General features: G+C 54.0%; 1 protein-coding gene across 1 annotated transcript in view; it reads right to left on the bottom strand.

Moving 5' to 3' along the window:
- Positions 1–15658, bottom strand: part of LOC140728734 (voltage-gated potassium channel subunit beta-2-like) — a 70937-nt gene that overhangs the window by 18917 nt on the left and 36362 nt on the right. The window contains exons 6-9 of the mRNA XM_073047686.1: positions 14524–14568; positions 12820–12863; positions 8654–8740; positions 310–348 (exon numbers count right to left, since the gene is read on the bottom strand). Of these exons, the coding sequence (XP_072903787.1) occupies positions 310–348; positions 8654–8740; positions 12820–12863; positions 14524–14568 (215 nt within the window). The remainder of the gene's footprint in view (positions 1–309; positions 349–8653; positions 8741–12819; positions 12864–14523; positions 14569–15658) is intronic.

Here is a 15658-nt window from a genome sequence, read left to right on the forward strand (position 1 = left end):
GGAGTGGGGGCTAATCAGGAGCTACACCTTGCCCATGGGTGACCTGCAGGCCAGCGGAGGGAAGGAGCACCTTACGCCCCCCTTGGTAGAGACGTATCTCCACCCCACCACCCACCCAGACAATTTAGAGTGGCTGATTAAACCACTCTTTATCTTGCTCACCACTTGCTGTTTTTGTTTCAGATTTCCAGCATCTGCAGGCTTTTGTTGTTGGCTTAACCAGGAGGACCCAGCTCCTCCCCCACCGTCGCATGACCCCTCACTCACGAGGGTGAAAGGAAGCCAAACCAGACCCCAGTCAATAACTACCTTCCACGAAGAAGACTCTCGACCGGGGAGCAGAGCTTCCTGCGGGTGAAAACGTCCATGTGTGAGTATAGCACCAAGTATTGTGTGAACACTATCTCCCCCTACACTGGCTGGATCAGGGGTGGGGGAGGGGGGGTCTCCTCATGGAAGGACGTCCCCCATGAGATTCCAGTTGTAGATTAATAAACAAGCAGGAACACATGAATACAGCCACAACCACAGGAACACACAAGCTTACGTATTCAGGAAGTGGCAGACATGTTCAAAATGGTCACCACGGTAACGCAGCGGTTAGTACGACACTATTACAGCTCTGGGCGTCGGAGTTCAGAGTTCAATCCTGGTGCCCTTCAGTGAGAATTATCCAAAAGTTTATCTCCGAGTACTCTGGTTTCCTCCCACAGTCCAAAGACATACCGGTTCGTGGGTTAATTGGGCAATGTAAATTGTCCTGTGATCAGGCTAGGGTTAAATTGAAGGGTGAGGCTCAAAGGGCTGGAACAGCCTGTTCCACACTGTACTCAATCAATAAAGACAGATAGATTGATGGACAAAGAAACAGATAGATTAACAGACAGATAGGCAGAGAGATAGACAGACATATAAAGGAATGAATAAATAAACAAACAAGTTGGTGTGTACACAGACCCTGTATCGACACACAAACACATGCAAATATATACAACCATACCTGCAATCATACACACACACTCTCTCTCACTCATCCTACTCGAAGGCAGTTCCTGGAGACTGAGGTGTCTGATGAGGTCAATATAGGATCTGCAGATGTTGGTTAGTGCCCCCCACACCCCCTGCCCCACCAGATCCCTTCCCCATACAGACCCCCCAGTACCACCTGTCCCACCAGAGCATCAGATCCCTCCCCTATACACACCCCGTCCCAGAATCATGAAATTCACCAAACACCCCATGCACCTCCACACACCCCACACTCACAAGCCCCAAACTCACAAGCCCCAAACTCACCACACACCCCACACTCACAAGCCCCACACTCACCACACACCCCACACTCACCACACCCCACTCACCACACCCCACACTCACCACAAGCCCCACACTCACCACACACCCACACTCACCACACACTCCCATACTCACCACACACCCCACTCACCACACCCCACACTCACCACAAACCCCACACTCACCACACCCCACACTCACCACAAACCCCACACTCACCACACCCCACACTCACCACACACCCCACACTCACCACACACCCCACTCACCACATCCCACACTCACCACAAACCCCACACTCACCACAAACCCCACACTCACCACACCCCACACTCACCACACACCCCACACTCACCACACACCCCACTCACCACATCCCACACTCACCACAAACCCCACACTCACCACAAGCCCCACACTCACCACAAGCCCCACACTCACCACAAACCTCACACTCACCACACACCCCACACTCACCACACACCCCACTCACCACATCCCACACTCACCACAAGCCCCACACTCACCACACACCCCACACTCACCACACACCCCACTCACCACATCCCACACTCACCACAAGCCCCACACTCACCACACACCCCACACTCACCACACACCCCATACTCACCACATCCCGCACTCACCACAAACCCCACACTCACCACAAACCCCACACTCACCACAAGCCCACACTCACCACACACCCCACACTCACCACACACACCCCACTCACCACATCCCACACTCACCACACACCCCACACTCACCACACACCCCACTCACCACATCCCACACTCACCACAAGCCCCACACTCACCACACACCCCACACTCACCACACACCCCATACTCACCACATCCCGCACTCACCACAAACCCCACACTCACCACAAACCCCACACTCACCACAAACCCCACACTCACCACAAACCCCACACTCACCACACACCCCACTCACCACATCCCACACTCACCACAAACCCCACACTCACCACACACCCCACTCACCACATCCCACACTCACCACAAACCCCACACTCACCACACACCCCACTCACCACATCCCACACTCACCACACACCCCACTCACCACATCCCGCACTCACCACAAACCCCACACTCACCACAAACCCCACACTCACCACAAACCCCACACTCACCACAAACCCCACACTCACCACACACCACACTCACCACACCCCACACTCACCACAAACCCCACACTCACCACAAGCCCCACACTCACCACACCCCACACTCACCACACACCCCACTCACCACATCCCACACTCACACAATCCCACACTCACCACACACCCCACACTCACCACACACCCCATACTCACCACATCCCGCACTCACCACACACCCCACACTCACCACACCCCATACTCACCACACCCCACACTCACCACACACCCCACTCACCACATCCCACACTCACCACAACCCCACACTCACCACACACCCCACACTCACCACACCCCATACTCCCACATCCGCACTCACCACACACCCCACACTCACCACACCCCACACTCACCACACACCCCACACTCACCACACACCCACACCACCACACACCCCACACCACCACACCCCACACTCACCCACACCCCCCTCACCACACCCCACACTCACCACTCCCCACACTCACCACACCCACACTCACCACACACCCCACTCACACACCCACACTCCACACACCCCACACTCACCACACCCCACTCACCACACCCCACACTCACCACACACCCCACACTCACCACACACCCCACACTCACCACAAGCCCCACACTCACCACACACCCCACACTCACCACACCCCACACTCACCACACCCCACACTCACCACACACCCCACACTCACCACACACCCCACACTCACCACATCCCACACTCACCACACCCCACACTCACCACACCCCACACTCACCACACCCCACACTCACCACACACCCCACACTCACCACACCCCACACTCACCACATCCCACACTCACCACACACCCCACACTCACCACACACCCCACACTCACCACATCCCACACTCACCACACCCCACACTCACCACACCCCACACTCACCACATCCCACACTCACACCACACACCCCACACTCACCACACCCCACACTCACCACACCCCACACTCACCACACCCACAACTCACCACATCCCACACTCACCACATCCCACACTCACCACAACCCCACACTCACCACACCCCACACTCACCACACACCCCACACTCACCACACCCACACACCCCACACTCACCACACCACCACACTCACCACACCCCACACTCACCACACACCCCACACTCACCACAACCCCACACTCACCACATCCCACACTCACCACAAACCCACACTCACCACAAGCCCCACACTCACCACACCCCACACTCACCACAACCCCACACTCACCACACACCCCACACTCACCACAAGCCCCACACTCACCACAAGCCCACACTCACCCACCACACCACCATCCCACACTCACCACACACCCCACACTCACCACATCCCACACTCACCCACAAACCCACACTCACCACACCCCACACTCACCACATCCCACACTCACCACAACCCCACACTCACCACAAGCCCCACACTCACCACAAGCCCCCACACTCACCACACCCCACACTCACCACACACCCCACACTCACCACAAGCCCCACACTCACCACAAGCCCACACACTCCACATCCCACACTCACCACATCCAAACTCACCACACCCCACACTCACCACACCCCACACTCACCACACACCCCACACTCACCACATCCCACACTCACCACAACCCCACACTCACCACATCCCACACTCACCACACATCCCACACTCACCACACCCCACACTCACCACAAACCCCACACTCACCACACACCCCACACTCACCACACCACACCCCATACTCACCACAACCCCACTCACACACACCCCACACTCACCACAAACCCCACACTCACCACAGCCCCACACTCACCACAAACCCCACACTCACCACACCCACACTCACCACACACCCCACACTCACCACACACACCCCACTCACCACATCCCACACTCACCACAAACCCCCACACTCACCACAACCCCACACTCACCACACCCCACACTCACCACACACCCACACTCACCACACCCCACACTCACCACATCCCACACTCACCACAAACCCCACACTCACCACAAGCCCCACACTCACCACACGCCCCACACTCACCACACCCCACACTCACCACACACCCCACACTCACCACAAGCCCCACACTCACCACAAGCCCCACACTCACCACATCCCACACTCACCACATCCACACTCACCACACCCCACACTCACCACACCCCACACTCACCACACACCCCACACTCACCACATCCCACACTCACCCACACCCACACTCACCACATCCCACACTCACCACACATCCCACACTCACCACAACCCCCACACTCACCACAAACCCCACACTCACCACACACCCCACACTCACCACACACCCCACAACTCACCACACACCCCACTCCCACACCCCACACTCACCACAAACCCACACTCACCACACCCCACACTCACCACAAACCCCACACTCACCACACCCCACACTCACCACACACCCCCACACTCACCACACACCCCACTCACCACATCCCACTCACCACAACCCCACACTCACCACAAACCCCACACTCACCACACCCCACACTCACCACACACCCCACACTCACCACACACCCCACTCACCACATCCCACACTCACCACAACCCCACACTCACCACAAGCCCCACACTCACCACAAGCCCCACACTCACCACAAACCTCACACTCACCACACACCCCACACTCACCACACACCCCACTCACCACATCCCACACTCACCACAAGCCCCACACTCACCACACACCCACACTCACCACACACCCCACTCACCACATCCCACACTCACCACAAGCCCCACACTCACCACACACCCCACACTCACCACACACCCCATACTCACCACATCCCGCACTCACCACAAACCCCACACTCACCACAACCCCACACTCACCACACAGCCCCACACTCACCACACACCCCACACTCACCACACACCCCACTCACCACATCCCACACTCACCACACACCCCCACACTCACCACACCCCACACTCACCACACCCCACACTCACCACACACCCCACACTCACCACATCCCACACTCACCACACACCCCACACTCACCACACACCCCACACTCACCACACACCCCACACTCACCACACACCCCACACTCACCACATCCCACACTCACCACACACCCCACACTCACCACACACCCCACACTCACCACACACCCACACTCACCACATCCCACACTCACCACACACCCCACACTCACCACATCCCACACTCACCACAAACCCCACACTCACCACACCCCACACTCACCACACACCCCACACTCACCACATCCCGCACTCACCACAAACCCCACACTCACCACACCCCACACTCACCACACACACCCCACACTCACCACATCCCGCACTCACCACAAACCCCACACTCACCACAAACCCCACACTCACCACAAGCCCCACACTCACCACACCCCACACTCACCACACACCCCACTCACCACATCCCACACTCACCACAAGCCCCACACTCACCACACACCCCACACTCACCACACACCCCACACTCACCACACCCCACACTCACCACACACCCCACACTCACCACACCCCACACTCACCCACAAGCCCCACACTCACCACACACCCCACACTCACCACACACCCCATACTCACCACACCTCACCACACCACACACCCCACACTCACCACACCCCACACTCACCACACACCCCACACTCACCACACCCCCCCACACTCACCACACACCCCACTCACCACACCCCACACTCACCACACCCCACACTCACCACACCCCCACACTCACCACACCCCCCACACACACCACAACCCCTCACTCACCACACACCCCACACTCACCACACCCCCACACTCACCACCACCCCACACTCACCACATCCCCACCTCACCACACACCACACTCACCACATCCCACACTCCCACACACCCCACACTCACCACACCCCACACTCACCACATCCCACACTCACCACACACCCCACACTCACCACACCCACACTCACCACACACCCCATACTCACCACATCCCGCACTCACCACACACCCCACACTCACCACACCCCACACTCACCACACACCCCACACTCACCACACCCCACACTCACCACATCCCGCACTCACCACACACCCCACACTCACCACACCCCACACTCACCACACCACACACACCACATCCCCACACTCACCACACCCCACACTCACCACACACCCCACACTCACCACCACCCACACACACCACACCCCACACCACCACACCACCACACTCACCACACACCCCACCACCACACACCCCACACTCACCACACCCCACACTCACCACACCCCACACTCACCACACACCCCAACACTCACCACACACCCCCACACTCACCACACCCCCACACACACCACACACCCCATACTCACCACACACCCCACACTCACCACACCCCACACTCACCACACCCCACACTCACCACACACCCCACACTCACCACACACCCCACACTCACCACACCCCACACTCACCACACCCCACACTCACCACATCCCACACTCACCACACCCCACACTCACCACACACCCCACACTCACCACACCCCACACTCACCACACCCCACACTCACCACACCCCACACTCACCACACCCCACACTCACCACATCCCACACTCACCACAAACCCCACACTCACCACACCCCACACTCACCACACCCCACACTCACCACACCCCACACTCACCACACCCCACACTCACCACACACCCCACACTCACCACATCCCACACTCACCACAAACCCCACACTCACCACACCCCACACTCACCACACCCCACACTCACCACACCCCACACTCACCACACCCCACACTCACCACACCCCACACTCACCACATCCCACACTCACCACACCCCACACTCACCACACCCCACACTCACCACACCCCACACTCACCACACACCCCACACTCACCACATCCCACACTCACCACAAACCCCACACTCACCACACCCCACACTCACCACACCCCACACTCACCACACCCCACACTCACCACATCCCACACTCACCACAAACCCCACACTCACCACAAGCCCCACACTCACCACACGCCCCACACTCACCACACCCCACACTCACCACACACCCCACACTCACCACAAGCCCCACACTCACCACACGCCCCACACTCACCACACCCCACACTCACCACACCCCCACACTCACCACACACCCCACACTCACCACATCCCACACTCACCACACACCCCACACTCACCACATCCCACACTCACCACAAACCCCACACTCACCACAAACCCCACACTCACCACACACCCCACACTCACCACACACCCCATACTCACCACACACCCCACTCACCACACCCCACACTCACCACAAACCCCACACTCACCACAAGCCCCACACTCACCACACGCCCCACACTCACCACACCCCACACTCACCACACCCCACACTCACCACATCCCACACTCACCACACCCCACACTCACCACACACCCCACACTCACCACACCCCACACTCACCACATCCCACACTCACCACAAACCCCACACTCACCACAACCCCACACTCACCACACTCCACACTCACCACACACCCACACTCACCACATCCCACACTCACCACAAGCCCCACACTCACCACACCCCACACTCACCACACACCCCACACTCACCACACTCCACACTCACCACACTCCACACTCACCACACACCCCACACTCACCACATCCCACACTCACCACACTCCACACTCACCACACTCCACACTCACCACACACCCCACACTCACACACCCCACACTCACCACACTCCACACTCACCACACACCCCACACTCACAAGCCCCACACTCACCACACACCCCACACTCACCACACACCCCACACTCACCACACCCCACACTCACCACACATCCCACACTCACCACAAGCCCCACACTCACCACATCCCACACTCACCACAAGCCCCACACTCACCACACCCCCACACTCACCACACACCCCACACTCACCACAAGCCCCACACTCACCCACATCCCACACTCACCACAAGCCCCACACTCACCACACACCCCACACTCACCACAAGCCCCACACTCACCACACACCCCATGCCCCCACAGAGTCAACACCTACTAAATGGCCCCGGACACGCCCTGCACTCACCGTCCAAGGCGGTGTTCATGTCAGGCCTGTTGGCGAAGACGATGTCGACGTACTGGATCTGCAGCCGGTGGAGGGAACCCCTCAGGCCTGGGGTCAGAGACACAGGTTACACAGATCCCGACAGGGGCACCGATCCATGGCCCCAGCTCACCCCTGTGAGTCTACTCTCCAGTCCCAGGTAATCACACTATTGCCTCAATCACTTCCTGCGATCTGTACACCGTTAACCCTGACTCCCCTTGTTTCTGTCGACCCGAGTGTGCCTGGGGCTGTTTCAGAGGGCACTTAATGGCGTGGGTGGGGCGCGGTAACAGTCACGAGAGATTCTGCAGATGCTGGAAATCCGGAACAGGCCGCACAGTAGCGAAGTAGTTAGTGCAATGTTTTACTGTACCAGCAACCCGGGTTCCATTCCCGCTGTTGCCTGTAAGGAGTTTGTACGTTCTCCCAGCGGCCACATGGGTTTCCTCTCACAGTGCAAAGACCTACCAGTCGGTAGGTTAATCGGTCATTGTAAATTGTCCCGTGATTCGATTCGGCTAGGGTTAAATTGGGGATGGCTGGGTGGTGCAGCTCAAGGGCCAGAAGGGCCTATATCTCATTAAATAAACGAAATATGCCAGTGATATGATTCTGGTCAATGCTGCCTGAGCTGCTGAATTCCTCCAGATGGGGGGGGGGGGTGGGGTGTGTGTGTGTGCGTGTGTGTGTGCATGTGCGTGTGTGTGTGCGCGTGTGTGTGTGTGTGCGTGTGTATGTGTGTGTGCGTGTGTGTGTGCGTGTGTGTGTGTGCGTGTGTGTGTGCGTGCATGTGTGTGGTGTGTGTGTGCGTGCGTGTATGCGTATGCGTGCGAGTGTGTGCGTGTATGTGTGTGTGTGCGTGTGTGTGTGCGTGTGCATGCGTGCGTGCGTATGTGTGTGTGTGTGCGTGTGCGTGCGTGTATGCGTATGCGTGCGTGGGTGCGTGTGTGTGTGTGCGTGTGTGTGCGTGTGTATGCGTGCGTGTGTGTGTGCGTGTGTTTGTGTGTGTGTGTGTGTATGTGTGTGTGCGTGTGTATGCGTGCGTGTGTGTGTGTGTGTATGTGTGTGTGTGTGTGTGCATGCGCGCGTGAGTGTGTGTGTGTGCGTGTGCGCGTGAGTGTGTGTGTGCGTGTGTGTGCGTGTGTATGCGTGCGTGTGTGTGTGCGTGTGTTTGTGTGTGTGTGTGTATGTGTGTGTGCGTGTGTATGCGTGCGTGTGTGTGTGTGTATGTATGTGTGTGTGTGTGTGTGTGTGTGCATGCGCGCGTGAGTGTGTGTGTGTGCGTGTGCGCGTGAGTGTGTGTGTGTGCGTGTGCGCGCACGCTGCTTCAGATTTCCAGCATCTGCAGAATCTCTGGCGATCGCTACCGTCCACCTCACTTCGTCTCTCAGAATTTTAATAACTTCCATGAAGCTGTCCTCATTCTCCCACATTGCAAGGAAGAAAGAGGTTACTAAAAATGGCTGGCGGCGTTAACTCTGAATGGTAGGTTTCTGAGGAGTGAGGTAGGACAGAGAAGCCCAGGGGTACAGGTACTTGGCTCCCGGAAGGTGGGGACAGGGTGGGGAACACAGGTGGCTTTTGTTGGTCAGGGCACTGAATACGGGAGATCCTGTTACAATTGGACAAGACGTTGGTCAAGTCCAGTTTACTGTCATGTAACTATATACACGTATACTGTCAAACAAGACAAATGTTTCTCCTGACAGTAGTATACATCACACACAGTAATTTAGGAGAGTTAAGAATTAAATCTGAAAATGTTTTACACATAGGTAAACAAAGTGAAGTGCATAAATTAAATTTTGTCGGGTACAGTATAGATTAACTGGTGACACTTGCAATGCGATGTGACCACACTCGGAGCATTGTGTGCAGTTCTGGACATCAGAGATACAAAGGATGTCATTATGCTGCAGAGGAGATTACCAGAACTGGAGGGCTTGAGTTATCAGGAGGGGCAGTTTACCCTGGAGTGTAGGAGGCTCAGGTGTGACCCTTATAGATCCTACTATTGTTGGTAGAATCTCAGGTGGTGACGAGAGGGTGTACAGGAGTGAGATATGCCAACTAGTGGAGTGGTGCTGCAGCAACAACCTGGCACTCAACGTCAGTAAAACAAAGAGCTGATTGTGAACTTTAAGAAGGGTAAGACAAAGGATCACATACCAATCCTCATAGAGGGATCAGAAGTGGAGAGAGTGAGCAGCTTCAAGTTCCTGGGTGTCAAGATCTCTGAGGATCTAACCTGGTCCCAGCATATCGATGTAGTTATAAAGAAGGCAAGGAGTTTGAAGAGATTTGACATGTCAACAAATACACTCAAAAACTTCTATAGTTGTATTGTGGAGAGCATTCTGACAGGCTGCATCACTGTCTGGGATGGAGGGGCTACTGCACAGGACCGAAAGAAGCTGCAGAGGGTTGTAAATTTAGTCGGCTCCATCTTGGGCACTAGCCTACAAAGTACCCAGGACATCTTTAGGGAGCGGTATCTCAGAAAGGCAGCATCCATTATTAAAGACCTCCAGCACCCAGGGCATGCTCTTTTCTCACTGTTACCATCAGGTAGGAGGTACAGAAGCCTGAAGGCACACACTCAGCGATTCAGGAACAGCTTTTTTCCCTCTGCCATCCAATTCCTAGATGGACATTGAATCTTTGGACACCACCTCACTTTTTAAAAAAATATACAGTATTTCTGTTTTTGCATGTTTTTAAAAAGCTATTCAATATACATAATTGATTTACTTGTTATTATTATTTTATTTATTGTTATTATTATTCTCTCTCTGCTAGATTATGTATTGTATTGAACTGCTGCTGCCAAGTTTACAAATTTCACATCACATGCCGGAGATAATAAACCTGATTCTGAGTTTCATAGAATCATGAGGGGTGGAGACAAGGTGGATGATCACAGGTGAGGGAGTCTAAAACTAGAGGGTACAGGTTTAAGATGTGTAGAGAAAGGCTGAAAGGGAATCTGAGGGGCGTCTTTTTCACGCAGAGGATGGTGGGTAATTGGAATGAGCTGCCAGCTGGAGGCTGGTACAATTACATGGTGTTAATGACATTTGGACAGGTATATGGACAGGAAAGGATTAGTACACGGGTTCCCACCCCTTTTTTGCGCCATGGACCAATACCGTTATGTGAGGGGTCCAGGGACCCCAGGTTGGGAATCCCTAGCTTAGAGGGATAGGGAAAATAACTGGGGCAAATGGGAACAGTTCTGGAAAATCCCATGGTTGGCATGGATGAGAGGGGCTGTGTATGACACTATGGTTGGAGAGACTGGGTCTCAGAGGAGAGAAAGCTGAGGGGAAGGTTTGATTGGAGGTATCGAGGGGTTTGGGCACGTCGACTCCTATTGGCAGAGGTGTCAAGGATAGGGAGGGGAACGGTGACAGGAGGGAAAGGAATTTTCTCCACGGCGTGTGGTGTGAACCAAGAATGTGTGTGGTGGAGCTGATTTCTGCAATGGCTTCAAGATGAACTGGACAAAAACATGGCGAAGAAGTTGGCCATGGGGACACAGCCTGAGGTGATCCACTGGGATGACAGTGAAGACAGGAAGGGATGAATGGCCTCCCTTCCATACTGTAATCACTCAACAACCCAACTTCATTGGCTGTAAGGGTTCAAAGGAGGTTCATTAAAATGATTCCAGGATTAAAAGACTTGTCATTTAAGGAGCATTTGACGTCTCTGGGCCTGTACTCACTAGAATTCAGAGGAATGAGGGGGGATCTCATTGAAAACTCTTGAATGTTGAAAGACCTTGATAGAGCGGATGTTTCCTGTGGTGGGGAAGACCAGGGGACATAGTCTGAAAATGGAGGGGTGTTCCCTTTAGAATGGGGATGAGGAGGAATGTCTGTAGTCAGAGTGGTGAATCTGGAATTTGCAGCCACAGGTGGTTGTGGTATATTTAAGGCAGAGGTTGATAGATTCTTGATTAGTCAGGGCATGAAGGGTTAAGGGGAGAAGGCTGGAGATTGGGGCTGAGAGGGAAATGGATCAGTCATGATAAAATGGTGGAGCAGATTTGATGGGCCAAATGGCCTAATTCTGCTCCTATATCTTAAGGTGTTATGGTCTAAGGCAAGGCCCCAGGGATGTGGAGAACGTAGGCTGTGTACCTTCGATGATGTGTTTGCGGGAGAGTCCTCTCTCTGTCTCCGCCCTGCGGAAAAGAGAAGAAATATAAACAGGCAGGTCACGGACACAATCAGGCAGGTTCACGTTAATTTGGCATCAGACACCGTGGGCACAGTTGGCTCCATCCCAGATACAGGGCTGTCCACACTTGAGGACATCTACAGGAGGCAATGTCTCAGGACATCCACCATCTGGATCGTGCCCTCTTCGCGATGCTACCATCGGGCAGGAGGTACAGGAACCCGAAGACCCACACCTCCAGGTTCAACAACTGTTCCTTCCCCACCACCATCAGGGTCCTGAACCAACCTGCAAAATCTGACCACCACCTTGGACTAGATTACTCTCTCTCTCTCTTGCTCCCTTACAGCTTATGCTGGTGTGGGTAGGTTTACCTTGTTAGGAATGTATAATTTATGTTAATTTGTTTGTGCTTGCTCTGTACCATCCACTGCTGCAAAAAGCCCATTCTCACCGTGCGTAGACCCGGGATCTGTGTGTTTCTGACAGCAATAAGTTTAATCCACGCGGTTTGCACACTGGACTTTGTAGTTCATGTTATGACATATTTCTGGCTTCTGGTCACTCCTTTTTTGTTGCAGTTTTCATTTGATTTTGATCGTGGGGGGGGGGGGGGGGTTACAGATAACAAACTACACAGCACTAGATTGTGAGGATCGAGGTGAACTGAATGTGCCCAGGCTCCTCCACTGATGCCTTTGTGGGTCGGTGTTTTATACCCCGTGCTTTCTGCTTGTTTTATTTTGTCCTTTGCACGATTTGGCTTTTGTTTCTGTGCATTGGGGGGGGGGGGGGTTTCTTTGAACAGGTTCCAAGGCGTTTCTTTGATTCGTGGCTGTCTGTGGGAAGATGAATCTCAGGGCTGTATACTGCATATACACTTTGATAATAAATGTACCTTAAACCTTTGAATAAACCTGAACTAGAATTTGAGTCAAAGGGCCTGAACCTGTGTTGTACTGTTCTATATTCTAAAAATTCTCCGAGTACTTCTGGGATGATGACTCTCTCTCTCCCTCCATTGAGGTAGGAACTTGCTGTTCTTCCCCTCCTGTTCCTCCCCTCCATCAGTTATTCTGCGCAGGCAGAACCAAACCAGACCCTGATCGGGTGCTGAGAGAGTTGTCAGTCTACAGATGGCATCCCCGCCCCAGCTTGACGCTGTCCTCCTCCCTACCTCGGGAGTCCAACCACCCCAACGGCAAGACTGGTCAGTGGAGGTGGTCTTGCCAGGGTATACACAGGCCTGAGGCTGTTGGGGACCTAGGGGAGGGGAAATTCGGTTGGAGGGCTGGGGTTTGGGGAGATCATAAGTCTCAACCTTCCTTGCAATAAGCGCTCCGTGATCTCCCCGATGATCACCTCCCTGAGTAGTCTGTGGCTCTGAGCCCCCTTTCTCCCGAAAATTGCTCAAGACTGATCACATGTTGGGCTTGAGCCAGGCTCTGTAATTTATCTGTAAGGGAAGATTAGTGTGGGTCATTATGCCACCTCCGTGAAGTGGGGGTATCACTGGTGATGCCAGCATTTATTGCCCATCCCAAATGGCCCCCTGAATCGAGGGGAAGCTGGGAAGAAGAGCAGGTACCAGGAATACACAATGTGTTAGTCAGTGTCTGCAGAGAGAGAAGAGGCAAGTTTCGGCTGCGGAGGATGATACTCACCGTCCGCCCCAGTAGAGTTTGGTGGAGATCACAAAACTGGAACGTCTGTGGGGGTGGGTGGGGGACAGACAGAGAAACTTATGTTAACGAGACAAAAAATGCTCCAACTTCCTGTTGAATCGATAAAGAAAGACTGAGGAGACGTTGGGTTCGTCACCAAAATTACCAGCCCCATCTCTCAGATTATTATTTCATGATGCAGGAGGCTTTCTAAGGTGTTAGTCAAACCGCATTTGAAATATTATGAATAACAATGGACCCTGTATCTAAGACCATAAGATATTGGACAGAATTAGGCCATTTGGCCCATCGAGTCTGCTCTGTTATTTCATCATGGCTGATCCATTTTCCCCTCTCAGCCCCAATCTCCTGCCTTCTCCCCGTATCTCTTCATGTCCTGACTAATCAAGAATCTATCAACCTTTCCTTAAATATACCCAATGATTTGGCTTCCACAGATTCACCACTCTCTGACTAAAGGAATTCCTCCTCATCTCTGTTCCAAAAGGACAACCCTGTATTCTGAGGCCGTGTCCACTGGTGTGACACTCCAGCACCATAGGAAACATCTTCTCCACATCCACTCAGTCGAGGCCTTTCAACATTCAATAGGTTTCAATAAGATCCCCCCTCATTCTTCTGAAATGAAGGATTTGCTGGTACAGACGAGGTTCAGAAGTTTGATTTTTAGGAATGAAAGGGTTAACACATGAAGAGTGTTTGCTGTCTCTGGGCCTGTACTCGATGAAGTTTAGAAGGATATGGGTGGGGAGGAGGGAGGGGATACAAGGGCCTGGATAGAGTGAAAGTGGAGAGGTTGCTTTCATCGATTTCTGAGATCCAAGGGCACGGCCTGAGAATAAAGTGAATTTAAAACTGAGACCAGGAGGGAATTCTTCTGCCAGAAGGGGGTTATTCTGTGGCATTCATTGCCACCGAGGGCTGTGGAGGCCAAGTCATGGAGTGTATTTAAGGCAGAGAATGATAGGTTCTGATTGGTAAAGGGGTTAAGGGTAAGGGGAGAAGTCAAGAGAATGGGGTTGAAGAAAAATCAGCCATGATTGAATGGAAGAGCAGATTCAATGGGCTGAATAGGGAATACCCTGAAGTTTGTGGACATTCAGCCCATCAAATC

This window comes from Hemitrygon akajei, chromosome 6 (genome assembly GCF_048418815.1).
Source record: "Hemitrygon akajei chromosome 6, sHemAka1.3, whole genome shotgun sequence".
NCBI classification, from domain to species: Eukaryota; Metazoa; Chordata; class Chondrichthyes; order Myliobatiformes; family Dasyatidae; genus Hemitrygon; species Hemitrygon akajei.